Source organism: Marmota flaviventris, chromosome 2, assembly GCF_047511675.1.
Source record: "Marmota flaviventris isolate mMarFla1 chromosome 2, mMarFla1.hap1, whole genome shotgun sequence".
Lineage (NCBI taxonomy): Eukaryota > Metazoa > Chordata > Mammalia > Rodentia > Sciuridae > Marmota > Marmota flaviventris.
In genome coordinates, this window is record NC_092499.1 from 175863469 (window position 1) to 175879241 (window position 15773).

The following is a 15773-nucleotide window of genomic DNA, read 5'->3' on the forward strand; positions in this document are numbered from 1 at the left end:
AGAAAATTTGCATGTTGAATGTTTTGAGATATGGCCACCAAAGCTGTGACTGTTGAAGCCATAAAGAAAACCAAGTTAACAACTCCCACTATTAGGAGTTCAAATGCACATTTAGGTCTGGCTAGCTGGGCATGTATTTGTTGTAATATTTGAAAACTGTAATCAGCATACCATGGCTCTGAAATATTAGCTGGCAATAAGACAAAAGAGGGCTAATGAAGTATCAGTGTTTCCTTCCCTCTGTTATATCTGGTGATACAGTTAGTTAAATTACATTTATGACATGTTACAAGATATCTAGCATATTTTCTTTTAACTTTTACATTTCCAGTAATTAAATGTAAGGAGATTGAACACAGGCCTGTAAGCTATAACAAGAACCTTCCTTACAGTTTTTCCCTACAAATTCTGGTAAAGGTTTGTCTGTAAAATGTAAGAATTCTGAGGCAGCAATTAAGCACCAGATTTCTTTCTGAATGCCACTTGGCTGAAAGTCAAGATGTTGCTAACAAATTCTCCAAGAGTCATGGCAGTACCCTTGTGTAACTGCCTTTTGTCAATTTTAGGAGACCAGTCCAAAATATACCCACTATTTCTAGACACCTTATGTCTATGGAAACATAGACAATCCATCCACTTAGGAAAGGTGCCAATTTCTATAGCAGAATGGTTAGGACAATAAAGAATTCATGTACGTTCTGCTGGGATGACTGGTTTGTTATGAGAAAATCACTTTTTAGTAACTGATCTGATATAAGGTTTTGAGTCTCCAATAACTTACATAAGCTGGTGCATTATCAGCTTTAATCTAAAGGACATCCTAATACTGAAAAGGCAGGTAAACAATGAGAAAAATCATGTTGAGTATTTTCTTTTGCACTGGCTCTAGCAAAGATAAATCTAGAATTAATACCTACAACAGTACAATTAGTTGGTCTAGGTCTCCCAATTGCTGTCTTTTCCTCAAATGACACTGATACAGCCAGCATATTTATTGTGGGACCAACACAAATATAATTGGGCCCTAGAGCCAGAATAATTAAAACCAGTCACAGGGTTGGGAGTAATATAAGTGTCTGTAAATCTTCCCATCATATATGAGTCATTAGTAAATACTGGGATGTCTTCTCCATGCAACATTGCTGAGTGCACTAAATTTGGATCTGTAAAATAGGTCCAATAATTTTCTCTCTGATTCTGTTTTACCTAACAGCTCAATAGAGCCAATATTGCACCAAGCATTGTTGTTGGAGATTTAACTCTTTCTTATTGTCGTATCATTTGTGCAGCCTGCAGCATCAATTTCCTCAGGTCCTTCCATGAGGGTAACTTCCTAATTTGGTTTCTTTTTCTTTTTCTTTTCTTTTTTTTTGGTGCTAGGTATTTAAGCCAGGCCTTGTGCATACAAGGTAAGCACTCTACCAACTGAGCTGTATCCCCAGCTCCTACTCATTCAGTTTCTTGTGGCCATATTTCTTCTTCTCTTCCTTTGTGTTTTATTCTTTTTGAGGAAAGGCATCTCTGGGTTGATCTTCAGTTGTTTGAATCTTGGTTCTATGTACTCCATGCCTGATGGTGCATTCAGGTACCCAGATAGGATGAAAAACACCTTCTGGTAAAATACAAGCATGACTTCTACTCCACATAATCACTGGATCTGGTGCTTTCCATTGACCAGTCTATAAGTCCTCCCACCAAACTCGGCCTAACAGGCCTGTTGCTGTGGAAGACATGTGTCACTCAGCTGCAGTGTGACCTTCTGAGTCACAATTTAGAAAATTTAAAATAAACAGAGCATGATTCATGTTATTTTGGGGAGTCCTAGTCCTATCTCCCCCTTTTAGTTTTTGTAATTGTAGCTTAATAGATAAATGAGCTCATTCTACAATGGCTTGACCTTGAGGGTTATAAATAATATCTGTTTTAGAGTCAACACAAAACTCTTGGCAAAATTGTTGAAAAGAAGAGCTTACATAAGCTGGTGCATTATCAGCTTTAATCTAAAGGACATCCTAATACTGCAAAGGCAGGTAAACAATGAGAAATAACATGTTGAGTATTTTCTTTTGCACAGGCTCTAGCAAAGATAAATCTAGAATTAATATCTATAATTACATGCACATGAGATTATTTACCAAATTGAGGAATGTTAATTCCATCCATTTTCCATAATTTATTTTCTTTTAATCCATGGGGATTTACTCCAGATGGTAAAATGGAGTGTGTATAACACACTAGAGGCAGTGATGTACAATTTGACGAGTTTTTTCTCTAGTTATATTAAATTTTTTATGTAAGCTAGAAGCATTTTGATGATGCAAAGAAGCTTGTGCACAGTCATACAAAGGCATTTGTTGACAAACAGCAACCAATTTATCAATCTTATCATTACATGATGTCAGAGGCCCTGGAAGATTGGTGTGGGCCCATATGTGACCTATAAAACATGGGTGCTTTCACATTGGCACCATCCTTTGTAGGAATGAAACAAACTGAATAACTCTTGTGATGATGTATACCCAATAACTGAAGTTTCAACGTTTTTTTTTTTAACTCCAGCTGCATATAAGCTGTCAGAATAAATATTGATGGGCTCATGTGAAAAATGACTTAAAGCACAAATGAGAGCTTGTAGTTCTTCTCATTGGGCAGAAGCATATAAGGTTTGTATTACTTTTGTATGAGCATGACTATAAAAACCTGCTTTACCTGAGCTTATGTCACCAGTGAATACTGTCAGTGCACCATTTATGGATTGTACACTTAAAGTCCTTGGAAATATGAATGGCATTACCAATGCAAGTGGAATAATTTAATCACAAGGATAATGACCCTCTATCTGACCAGGGAAATTAGCAAAAGCTACTTGCCAAAAATTAGAAGTTTGAAAGAGCCAATCATTCTGTTGAGCAGAAAAAGGAGTGATTATAATATTAGGTTCTGATCCAACTAGCTATAAGACTCTTGTTCTGCTCTTTATCACTAATTGAGCAACAAAGTCATGAAAAGGGGTTAATGAGTTTTGAGGAGAGTGGGCTAAATGAATCCACTCAATAACTCCCAGTGTTTGCCATATTGCCCCTGTAGGAGCATAAGCAGTTGGAACTATCAATAAACACATAGGCTCTTAAGTATTAATTCTATTAAGCTGAGTATTTTTAATAGCAATTTCAACTTTCCTCAAAGCTGTTCTCACCTCTGCTGTGAGCTGATGAGGAGAAGTTGGAGAAGGAGCTCCCTGTAATATCTGGAATACAGGACTTAAATCTGAAGTAGTTTGCTTTAAAGATGGCCTCAGTAAATTAATATCTCCTAATAATTTTTGAAAATCTTTAAGGATGTGCAGCTCCTTGAGTCTCACTTGTAAGTTGTGAGGATGGATTGTATGTCCTTCAATCACATGACCTAGATATTGAAAAGTAGATGTCCTTTGCACCTTCTGAGGTGCAATGCACAAACTGATTGCTGTGCGTGAAGCCTCTAACTGGAAAAAAAAATTAAAGTACATCTGAATAATCATTAGCTAAATGTATGTTATCCATAAAATGAATAATATATGCATCAGGGAAGTTTTCCCTCACAGGCATGATAGCCTGTGCCACAAAATTTTGACACAGTGTAGGACTGTTACACATTTCCTGAGGCAGCACTTTCCAGAAATATCTTCTAACTGGTTCTTTACAATTAATTGCTGGGACACTAAAGGCAAACTTTTACAGTCATCTGGGTGCAAAGTATAGAGAAGAAACAATCTTTTAGATCTACTATCAAATAACAATCTAAAGTAATAACTGTAGGATAAAGAAGCCCAGATTGTAACACTCCCATGGACTCTATGGTCCAATTAATAGATCTAAGGTCTTGTAATAATCTCCAATTATGAGTTTTTCTCTTAATTACAAAGATGGGTGTGTTCCAAGGGCTGAGCCTAGGATCTAAATGACCAACTTGATTTCCTCAACTAACAGATAGACTATTTTAAATTTTTCCCCTGTTAGGGGTCACTGACTAACCCAGATTAGGTCTTCTGTGAGCCAATTACTTTTTTTTTTTTTTTTTTTTGCTGTATTTTGGGTTGGGGAAAATGTCTGGGCCCCTACCAAAAATTTAATTAATTAATGTCTATCGAGGAGATTGGGTCATAGGTAGGTACTCATCCTGTAAGTTTCTCTTAATTTCCCTAGGAGTCGATCCTTAATTAAATCCCTCAAATGACATGAAAGAATTTGGAGTTACTAATAACAATCCTAAACTGCTTAAAATATCTCTACCCCATAAATTTACTGGTAACGTGTCCAAAACATAAGGCTTAAAAATTCCAGTATTATCATCTTGGTCTTCCCAGTGAAGATACTGAGCACTCGGGTAGGTTGCGAGATCTGTCCTATGCCTTCTAAATTGGCAGGCGCAATATGTAAGGCCAGTTTTTTTTTTTTTTGTCAAAATCAGCGAGATAAAACAGATATATCTGTCCCAGTATCTAGGACACCTCGAAATTTTTTATAATTGATTGTAAGTTCTAGTAGGGGGTGGTCCTCCTGGATTAAATGGGCCCAGTACACTCTGTCTAGGAGCACAGAAGTTGAGATCTTAAGCAGGCTGTCTGCAGAACAACAAGGTCAAAGCACTAACTGTGCCACCACGTCTTTAGTAGACAGCCGGATGGCATGTTCTGATTTCACAGTGACTGTTAGCTCATCTCTAAAATCTGAATCAATAACTCCTGGCATTACTTGAATTTCCTCTTTAAAATTATTTCATCCACAAATTAGGCCTATGGTACCTTGGGTAAATGGCCCACGGATTCCAGTAGGAACTTGCTGTGGTCCCATATGAGGTGTGACATCTATTACCATGGCTGGTCATAAAACTGTCTGGGTGGAGCTGGCTGGTAATAGTGAGATCCACCATGGTCGGCTGTAATGACTTCAAGGCCCGTGACTCTAACTCCTTCTCCTGCATATACTGCAGAGCCCCGATATTTTTTTGGGCCTGGGGTAGGGCCTGCCCCCAGTTTTGTGGCCCTGAAGGAGGCAGAAGTGAAGTCAGAAATGGAGGCAGAACGTGGCCATATCTGTTCCCATCCTCTCTTGGCATGCAGATTTTTTTTTCCATAATGCCACCTGTGAGAACCGGGAGAGGTTTCTGACCTGTTGCAAGGTGATTCCCAGTCCTGTGCCAAATGTCCAGTCCTACCACAATTAAAACACCACCCTTGAGATGGGCATCTCTGAGATTGGCACTGAAGTACCTGCTTAAAGTCTCAGGAGCGTAAAACCTTGTGATTGTGTAGGACCAACATCTGCACAAAGGTGAATAAATTCAGAAACGGTACCTTTCTTTCAATGGGGTCAGAGGATATCCTGATGAACTTTACTGGAGTTTTCAAGTGCTGGCTGTGTAACTATGAATTCTGAGGCGTTTGAATCCCTGATTGAAATGTTTGCTGCCTGGTACAGGCACGGTGCAAAGTTGGAGAATTGTTCTTCTGATCCCTGTTTTATCTGGCTAAAATCTAACTTTGCTTGATCCCAAGAAGATATCTGGAGCCATGATCTTTTGGCACATGCAGTGATCTGATCATAAATGCCTAGATCATAATTCAATTGTCTCTCTAGGTCTGCAAATTTCCCAGATCCCGTTAACATCTCCAAAGGGGCATTAAAGCCTTGCCTACTGTTCCTATCAGCCTGTTTGGTACAATAATCAGTCCAGTGAGATCACCAAAAAAGATAATCACCCCAGGAAAGGCAAGCCTTTGCTACCAAAAATGCTTGTGGCATAACAAATCAAGGAGGCTTTGCACAAAAGGTGAGTTTGGACCATAGGTATCCCAAGTGCTTTTGAGCTCCTTTAAAGTCTTAAAAGGTACTGCAGCATACACGTGGACATGCTGGTTTTGTTCCTGTGCTCTTCTAAGGCCACATTGTAGGGGCATAAGCATCGTGACCATCAGTTCAGAGTAATTATTGAACCCCGTTCTCCCAGAGGAGAGCAGCCGAATTCGGATGGTGGCTGCTGTCCCAGCTAGAGCTAGACGTAATTTAGCAAAATCCTCCTCTAGGTTTTCCTCACCTTCTGACTGAGTCCCCTAAGATTGTGACTCCTTTTTGTCTGTATCTTCCTGTCCATCTTGCTCCTCTCCATTTTGAATCTGCCTCACAATAATCTGACTGATGCCCGTTGATGCTCCTCTAAGCTGCTGAGTCTGTCCTGCTCAGAGGACACTGAACTTTTGGTTTTAAGTTTTGCCCTGAAGCAATTTGCTGTGGTTTGTGAGCTGCAGACTGCACGAAAACTTCCTCTGCCCTCAGTCCCAGACAGACAGAGAGAACCACTTTGAAGCAGCCTCCAGCCATTTCTCCTGCCCAGACTCCTAACAGCTCTTTGCAGCCCTTTCAACAGGTCCTGGGGCCCACTGGTCCTGATCTAGATCACCAAGAAGACACATTCTACAGGGGTCCAGACCTTCTGAACACTCTCTACTGTACTTTTAGACAGCTTGCAGAGAGAGAGGCAGCCGTTATATAATTTTCTACCTAGTCTCTCCCAAGTATATAAATCTGGTGAGTCTTGCTCACAAAACCAAGGAACACCTCGCTAAACATTTCCAGGAACTGAGCTAGCTGGGTCCTTCTGACTTGTTTTCCTCTCTGATTGATTATTGTCTCCAGAATTGTTAAATACATTTCTTTATCTGAAGACATGGGACTGCCCATGATAATTCTTGAAGGTCCCTGGCTCTGAAACTGTCTGCTTCCTCTGTGACCCCTCAAAAAATCATGGTTCACTGAATTTTTATAGCTCTCTCAGTCAACCTGGAAATTCACAGCAGAGTAGTCCCTGGTTTTGGGCGGCACTTGCTGCCCCTGACCTGAGTGGGCATCTGAACTTAAGGTCGCTCATGCAAGTTTCCAGGGACACCAAATAAAACACAGACACATCCTTTACCTTTAAACAAGCTTCAGGACGGCTCCTCCACTCTTGCCCTCAAGCTACCCAAATGGGAGAGTAAAAGAAAGTCATGAGAGTCTGGCAAGAGAGAGTGAGCATGTTTGGAAGTGGGCTTTCTTAGAAAGTTCCATCCAAAAAAAGGTCAGGAGGGACAGGTTACAAGGACAAATGAGTATAAATCAATTCAAGGAGTTAGAGGGCGACAGACACATCTGTCTTAAGACATGTCCTCAACTCAGGACCAGGGAAATGTCCACTGTGAGATGTAGTGATAGTCAAAGCCTCTCCGCTCTGGGACAGAGAACACTAATCATTCAGAGTGGCCTTCCACAGCTCACAGGGCTGGTCCCCTTCCGACCATTAGTGTGGCCAAGCTGCAGGGAGAGGGAAGGGCAGTCAGACACAGGAGAGGCTGAGCTGAGACCTGTCCTGGGACCGTGGGTTCACTCAAGACAGGCATCCAAGGAGGGACAACCAGAACCTCAGAGCTCTCAGGAGATGTGTCCTAAAGGTGAGCAGATAATTGAATGTGGACATGTTTCCCACAGATCCTTCACCAAGCCCTGCTGCCTGTGACCCTCAGTCTCTGCCACCTTCTTCCTGCTCCATGGTGCTCAGCCTGAGAGTGAGAAGCCTCTGTAGCCTCTGCTCAAAAGCCTCCTCCCAGGACACCCACCAGCCCACAGGCCCCTGTTGTTCCCCTGCCCAGTCCTCGATGCCTCATGACCCAGTCTGCACTCATGGTGCTGTGCCGGTGGCTGGCACCTGCCTCTGGGCACCAACTCATGACACTCCCAGAATGTGAGTGACAAGGAAGCCCGATCTGAACATGTCACGATGGCTCTCCTCATTGCCTTGGGTTTGGCCATCAAACGCCCCAAGTCATTGCTCTCAAGATAATTTTGATTTCTTTTTTCTTTTTTCCTCTCCAGCCTTGTTGAGCCCCTTAAAGGAAACTCATTCTGGTTTAATAAGAGTAATTATTCTCTCTCCTCTTTACTTAGGTCATATGCCTAAAACCCCAAGTAAGAAAAGTTTTCCTCACCTGAGTGATTTTTCTCCCTTAGCACTTATGAGCAGCATATTGTCCTGAACAAAGGCAGTCACCGCTCTCCGTGGAAGAGCAACATTATACAAACGACTGTGCAAACTCAAACCCTGGGAAGCCATCTCCATAATGATTAAAAAAATTATGATTGTTCTCCCACCTTTACAGTGTGAAAACCCTCAAAACATTAGTTAATGTCAGTTTAAATGTATAGGGAAACGTAAACACTAATAAATTGAGTGCTTGGTGTACAGTAATTTGAAACATCAGAAACACTGAGCATTAGTGTTTTATTGCTTTGTAACAACTTACCAGAGGAGTTTCAGCCATGTCAGCCTGGTTCTTATTAATAGAAGTTGTGAAGAAAGTGCCTTTTCTGCCTTGGTCAATTATCAGCCTCCTTTAAAACCATCACCCTTTTGAGCACCAGCATGCCTCCACCTATAGTAGGTTCTTCCATCTGCCAAAGGAAAGTCCCCATGTGGGATCCATGTCCACACTCCATGCCAGCTACTTCTGTTCTGACCCACTTGTGGCCAGTTTAGTTTCACTTCGAGTATTGTCACCTTTCCTTTCCTCGCTGTACTTTCATCTTGGTTGCTTATTCTTTAAACATAGATTGGACCAAAGAGGAAATAAGGTAGAAATCAAATGAGAGCAAATGAGAACAGAGGTATAACAAAACCAAACCCAGCATCCCTTCATGTTACAAATGCTGCAGAAGGTGAGCTTGGAAGAACCTCACCTCAGAATTATAAAAGCTATGAATTATAAAGCCGCAGCTCACTTCATTCTGAATGGAGAAAAATTAAATGCACTTCATCTAATATTAACTACAAGACAAGGTTGTCCACTCACCCCACCTCAATATAGTTAGCTATAGCCACACCAGAAACAGCAATGAAGCAAGAGATGAAAATTAAGGGATACAAATAGGAAAAAATGAAGCTATCTGCTTGTGAATGACATAATCCTATAACTAGAGGACCCAAAAACTCCAACAGATGATTTCTACAGATTATAAATCAATTCAGCAAAGGAGCCGGACACAAGATCTATACCCATAAATCAATTGCTTTCCAATACACCAATAATGACTTAGTCAAAGAAAAAATCAGAAAAAAACCCTCCCATCCAGAAACCTCAAAATAAAGAAAGTCATGGGAACTAATCTAACCAATGAGGTAAAAGAGCTCTACATTGAAAATTTTAGATTACAGAAGAAGGAAATGATTTAAAATGGAAAGACATCCCCTGTTCTTGCATAGGCAGAATTGGTATCTCAAAAAGGCCTTACTACCAAAAGCAATATACAGATTCAATGCAATCTCCATCAAAATGATAATAACATTCCTTACAGAATCAGAAAAAAACAGTTCTTTAATTCATTTGTAAGAATTAGAGACCCAGAATAGCCAAATCTATACTGAGCAAGAGAAATGATTCAGAGGGCATCCGAGTACCTGACCTGGAATTATACTATAGAGCTACAGTAACAAAAACATCATGGCATTGGCAACAAATAGACATGAGGACCAGTGTAAAATCATAGAATACACAGAGACAAACCACATACTCACAGCTATCTGATATTTGACAAAAGTGCTAAAGAGACACTTTGTAAGAAAGCCTCTTTACCAAATGTTGCTGGGAAAACTGGGTGCTAGATATATGTAGAAAAGTGGAAATAGATCCACATCTCTAACCTGCACAAAAGTCAAATCAAAATGGACCAAAGACTTAGGAATTAGTCCTGAAACCTTGTAAATGCTAAAGTAAACTAGGGCCAACAGTCCCTCATGTAGGTTCTGGTGACAGCTTCTTTAATGAAACCCCCAAAGTGCAAGAAAGAAAACCAAGAATCAGTAAGAGGGATGTTGTCAGTTAACATCTGGTGCACAGCAAAGGAAATGATGAAGAGAGGATCATTCCAGTCACTCTCCCAACAGGGGGTTAGTATTCAGAATAAACACAGAGCTCCAGTACATTCAACCTAAGTCATAATAATAACAATAACCCACAAAACCAATGAGACAAAACCCCAACAGAAACATCTCAAAAGAAGAAACACAAATGGCCAATATGTATATGAAAAAAAAATTTCAACATACCTAGTCATCAGGGAAATGCAAATCAACACTACAATACAGCTTCATCTCATTCCAGTCAGACGGCAAATGCCAGGATTACAAATCATAAGTGTTGGCGATGATGACTGGAAAATGCACACTCATCCATTGTTGGTAGGACTGCAAATGAAGGCAACCATTCAGGAAAGCAGAGTGGAGAGTCATCAAATAACATCACCCCGCCATCCCACTCCTTGGTGTTTTTCCAAAAGATCTAAAATTAGCATCCTACAGGGATGCAGCCTGATGAAGGTTTGTGGTAGCACAATTCACAATAGCTAAATTATGGAGTCAATCAGAGCCTGTCAATAGATAAATGGATTAAAAACTGTGATTTTTAACTGTGTTCCCTGGTTTCTACTTCACAATTTGAAGGAAATTGCTTGTCACTCCATCTCTGTCACTTCCTGTTCTCCTCAGCCACAAAGAAGAATGACATCATGGCACTTGACAGTAAGTTGATGGACATGGAGAACATCATGCTAAGTAAAGAAGTCACACTCAGAAAGTCAAAGGTCTAATGTTTTCTCTCAGCTCTGCACACTAGAGTGTAATAAAGGAAAGAAGGAGAGAAGGACAGGATGTCACACAGATGTGGGAAAGGTCAGTGAACAGAAGGAGAGCAAGAGTCAAAGGGGAGGGATGGAAAAGGGAGGAAATGCAGAAGGAATTCTTTTAAAATCATGTGTAATACAAATAAACCACAGGGAATTTCACATTTAGGGATAAATCAAAAGAACCAAACAAAAATAAACGAATACATGAGCAAAAGGAAGTCTAGTAGAAATTAGGAAGGAGGAGGGTGTGGGGTGAGCACGGGAAAGAAAAAGGGAGATCCAGGATTGATCCCTAATTCCATGCACGTATGGTTTTGTCAGGATGAACCAACTGTTATGGGGAACTATGATCCTTTACAGAAAAAATGCTTTGGAGTGACTGGCCAGGGCAGGAGGTGACCAGTCCCTCCCCAACACTAACCAGACCTCAGGAGCCCCTTCCTCCCTCTAGCTGAGTAGCTCTGTGTGTAGCTGCTGCAGAGTGAGGCCACCAGCCAGCCACACCAGAGTCTCAGAGTCAGGAGTCTGGGGCATGTCCTGCCTGTCCTGCGACTCCCTAATACACTGTCACTAAGACCCAGGAAACCATGAAGAGCCTAGTAGACTAGAGAAGGCCCAGGGTGAGGAGGCCCTCCCAATTCCTTCTGAAAATGCAGCATGAGAGACCCTTAACTTTTACTGTCCATGCTCCTGGTTTCTACTTCACAATTTTGGAGGAAATGCTTGTCACTCTGTCACTGTCACTTCCTCTTGCAACAAGGGACACAGAGTGTCAGTTCTCTCCAGAGAGCAGAGTCAGGGATCTCCCCAGCACAGACACTGGGACAGAGCAGGCTCCTCAGGGCTCCACCATGTCTGCACCTGCCTCCCGGCCCCAGTGTCCCTGTCCTGTCCTGCTGCTGACCCTTCTGCTGGGACTCACAGGTGAGTGAGCTCTGTCTGGGGAGAGTCCTCTGTCCGGTCCCCTGGGTCAGCTCTGCCCATGGACTCCCAGGGACTCAGGACAAACACAGGCTCTGCCATAGAGGCTGGGACAGGGCAGTATCTGGAGCCCAGACCAAGGGTCCTGAGCAGTGTCTCTGGGAGGCCTCCCCTGCAGCTGGGGCCAGAGGCATCACATCAGCTGATGCTTCAAACAGCAGTGACAAGAATGACCTGCATATTGTAATATTTTAGCTCACAAAATACATTTCCAGAAAGATCAATGTTTGTATTCTGATAATTTCTGAGACATGAAAGATGAGGTGACCTCCTCAAGGCCATGGAACAAGCAATCTCTCTCTCTCTCTCTCTCTCTCTCTCTCTCTCTCTCTCTCTCTCTCTCTCTCTTTCTCTCTCATACTCTGGCCTTGAGGTACATGGCTTTGTCCCATCATACCTTCCCCTCCATTGATTTGCTGCCTCCCACAGGCCCAATAGCCATGGAGCCAATCAATGCTGGACTGAAACCTCTAAAACTGTGAGCTGTCATCCTGCTTTTCTCTTCATAAATGGATTCGTCTCAGGTATTACTTACAGTAATGAAGAGTTGACTGACACAGGCTGTGATGATGTCCTTACCCTTATTACATCATAGGGGGCCAGTGGAAGTCTCCAGGCCTCAGGAAATCTACTGAGTAATGACTTTCAACTTCTTGAACACTCACCATGGGCTAGACTCTCTTCAGATGTGATACAGCTCATCACGTGACCATGACACCCACAGCAGACACTCTGGTCACCCCACCTTACAGCTAAGAAGCAGAAGCACCAGGAGCCCCGTGGTCCTTCAGGGGCAGTGCGAGGGCTGGGGTTTGGGTGCAGATGCTCTGATCTGGAGCTCGTGGTTCACCCACCATCTTCTCAAACTCTGTGGCCCTGACCCTACATGTGGCCAGACATTGTTTTAATGGTGTGTAGCACGACATCATGGGGTCAGATGTCTGCTTCCAAAGACCTGGGGCATCTCATGCTCATCATGTGGTCTAGAGACCCCAAGAGGATTTGGATCTTGTTTCTTTTATTATATTTATATTTTAAGACAATAAGAAGGGTGCCTGGTTTAAATTTGTATATGAAGTTAGTAAACAATGCATATATACATTGATTTACACACTTTGTACAGTTTCTGCCAATGGGCGTAGAGAATGCTGGAGGAAAAGTGTTTGTGGTTTTCTTCTCCTGGGCTCTTCTACTTCCTGACTATTTCTACAAATAGTTCTTGTTTTTCTAAGTATTCTGTGTGGGAAACTCAACTTGTGACCATTTTTACAAAATGTGTCCACTGCAAATCGACTTCTGCAATGCAGGGTTGTGGCACTGAGCAATTCACACACTAAGTACACACTGAGTGTACACCTAATGTGTGCAGGAACAGTTTACAGAAACTTGCAGTGTATTGAGAATAAAAGAGGCAAAGGATTTGCCCTGTGTAGCTAAGGTACCTCTAGAGACAATGGTGGTGATCAACACACAACAAAGAGGTAAATCATATCACATATTGAACAGTGATCAGTGTGACTTGAAAACTATCAGTGGGATAAGAACATCAGAGAACGAGTGGGAGAGGCACTGCAAATGGAGTGGTCTGGGCAGGCATCACTGAGAAGGGGAATTTGAGCAGAGATTAAGACGAGGGGCAGGAGTGGCCCTGAGGTTTTCTGGCAGAAGGGCTTCCTGATAGAGAAACCGCATGTGCATGGGGTGTGAGAGCAGATGTCCCTGCTGTGTTCAAGGGAGTTCCTCTCACTGTGATTGAAATGGGAGCCACTTCCAGGTGTGGAACAGAGAGGTGAATTGCCCTGAACTCAGGAGACTGCCTGGGCTTTGCAAGGTGTGTTGTCCTTGGGTCCCATGCTTCAGAGGGAGGCTCTGGTTAAGGGGTGGAAGGCAGCCACATCCCACTGAGTTCCAGGGTGTTTGACCGGTGGCTGTGCCATTCCTACCATGCATGGATTTCCATTATGTCCACTAGGTTAATTCTTAGGGCTTCAGCTAGCCATGGGGCCTGGTGGGAGGTTACCCCTCTGATACCCAGGCTTTGTGTAAGGGTCTAAGCATGGGGAAGTCACCCCATCCTGCCAGTGGGAAAGGCCAGATGGTCTAGGTTTTGCTTTACCTTCTCCTGATGCTGCTTTTGTAGCTGTGGGGAGCAGTTGAGGTGATCAGTGTTCATGGAGCATCTAAGTCCTAGAGAGCCAAGGGGTCACCAGACATCTGCTGTTTTCATGATATGTAGACAAGTCCATGAGGGGAAGAGTTTTCCAAAGCCATGGGGCAGTTTATGATCCTGGGGAGTGGTCCAGTGCCTCCAAGGGGAATTTTTGTCTGCTGCTTAAATGGAATAACAGGGGTGTGTGTTGGCCTTTTAAAATGTGTTCTTTTTAGTTATACATGGCAGTAGAATGTGTTTTGACATATTATACATACATGGAGTATAACTTCCCATTCTTGTGGTTGTGCATGCTGTGGGGTTACACTGGTTGTGTATTTATATATGAATATACTAAATTCATGTCTGATTCATTCTGATTTTCCTATTCCTATCTTCACTCCTTTCCTTTTATTTCTCTTTGTCAAATCCAGAGAACTGGTATTCTTTCCTCATCATGCCCCATTGTTGTGTGGTAGCCTCTGCATATCAGAGACAAGATTTGGTCTTTGGTTTTTCTCTCAGACTGGCTTATTTCACTTAGCATGATAGTTCCATCCATTTATTGGCAAATGTCACAATTTCATTTTTCTTTATGGCTCAGTAATATTCTATTGTGTATATACACCATATTTTCTTTATCCAGTTATTAGTTGAAGGGCACCTAGGTTGGTTCCATAGCTTAGCTATTGTGAATTGAGCTGTTTTAAACATTGCTGTGGCTATGTCACTGTAGTTGCTGATTTAATGTTCTTAGCGTATAAACAGTGAATTGTGTTAGCTGGATCAAATGGTGATTCCATTTCCAGTTTTCTGAGGAATCTTTATACTGCTTTCCATAGTGGTTGCACCAATTTGCAGTTCCACCATTAATCTTTGAGTGAACCTTTTTCCCCCACATCCTTGCCAACATTTTACTGTTACCTGTATTATTGATAATTGCCATTCTGACTGGAGTGGATGGAATCTCACTGTGGTACTAATTTACATTTCTCTAATTGATAGAGATGTTGAACATTTTTCATATACTTGTTGACTGATTATATTTCTTCTTCTATAAAGCAACTCTTCAGTTCCTTTCCCACTTATTGATTGGGTTATTTGTTTGTTTGTTTTGGTGTTAAGTTTTTTTGAATTCTTTATATATCCTTGAGATTGATGCTGTGTCTGAGATGCCAGTGGCAAAATTTTTTCCCATTCTGTAGGATTTCTGTTCAACTTCCTGATGTTCCTCTTGCTGTGAAGAAGCTTTTTAGTTTGATATCATCCCATTTATTGATTCTTGATTTTACTTCTTGCACTTTAGGAGTCTTGTTGAGGCAGTTGATTCCTAAGCTGATATAATTTAGAGTTGGGCCTATTTTTTCTTCTAGTGGGCACAAGGTCTCTGGTGTAATGCCTAGGTCCTTGATCCACTTTGAGTTGAATTTTGGACAGGGTTAGAGACAGCAGTTTAATGTCATTCTGCTACATGCAGCTGTCCAGTTTTGCCAGTACCATTTGGGAAGAGGCTATCTTTTCTCCAGCGTAGGTTTATGGTGCCTTGTCCAGTATGAGAGAACTGTGTGTGTGAGTGCATCTGTTTGTCTGCCAATCTGTACCATTGGTCTTCATTTCTGTTTTGGTGCTGAAACCATGCTGTTTTGTTACTATAGCTCTGTAGTATAATTTAAGGTCTGGTTTTGTGATGTCTCCTGCTTCACTCTTCTTGCTGAGGTTTATTTTTCTGTTCTGGGATTCTTGCTTTTTCAAATGAATTTCACAACTGTTTTTACTATTTCTTTTTTTTTTAAACATCAGAATTTTATTAGTTGCTCAAAACATTACATTGATCTTGACATATCATATATCATACATTTGATTCAAATGGGGTATGAATTCTTATTATTCCCATGTGTACAGATTGCAGGATCAATTGGTTATACAGCCACGTTTATACATACTGCCATACCAGT

The 15773-nt window shown here is 41.7% G+C and overlaps 1 protein-coding gene across 7 annotated transcripts in view; it reads left to right on the forward strand.

The window, feature by feature from the left end:
• LOC114106959 (signal-regulatory protein beta-1-like) overlaps window positions 1–15773 on the forward strand; it is a 355204-nt gene that overhangs the window by 33464 nt on the left and 305967 nt on the right. For 3 of the 7 annotated variants that reach the window (XM_027954196.2, XM_071608806.1, XM_071608809.1), the window contains exon 1: window positions 11452–11612. The exons of 1 other annotated variant lie outside the window; for it this stretch is intronic. In XM_027954196.2, coding sequence (XP_027809997.2) covers window positions 11540–11612 — 73 coding nt within the window. In that variant the 5' untranslated portion in view covers window positions 11452–11539. Of the gene's footprint in view, window positions 1–11444; window positions 11613–15773 lie in introns of those variants that run through there. 3 more of the 7 variants (XM_071608810.1, XM_027954181.3, XM_071608805.1) reach the window with 3 other exon arrangements.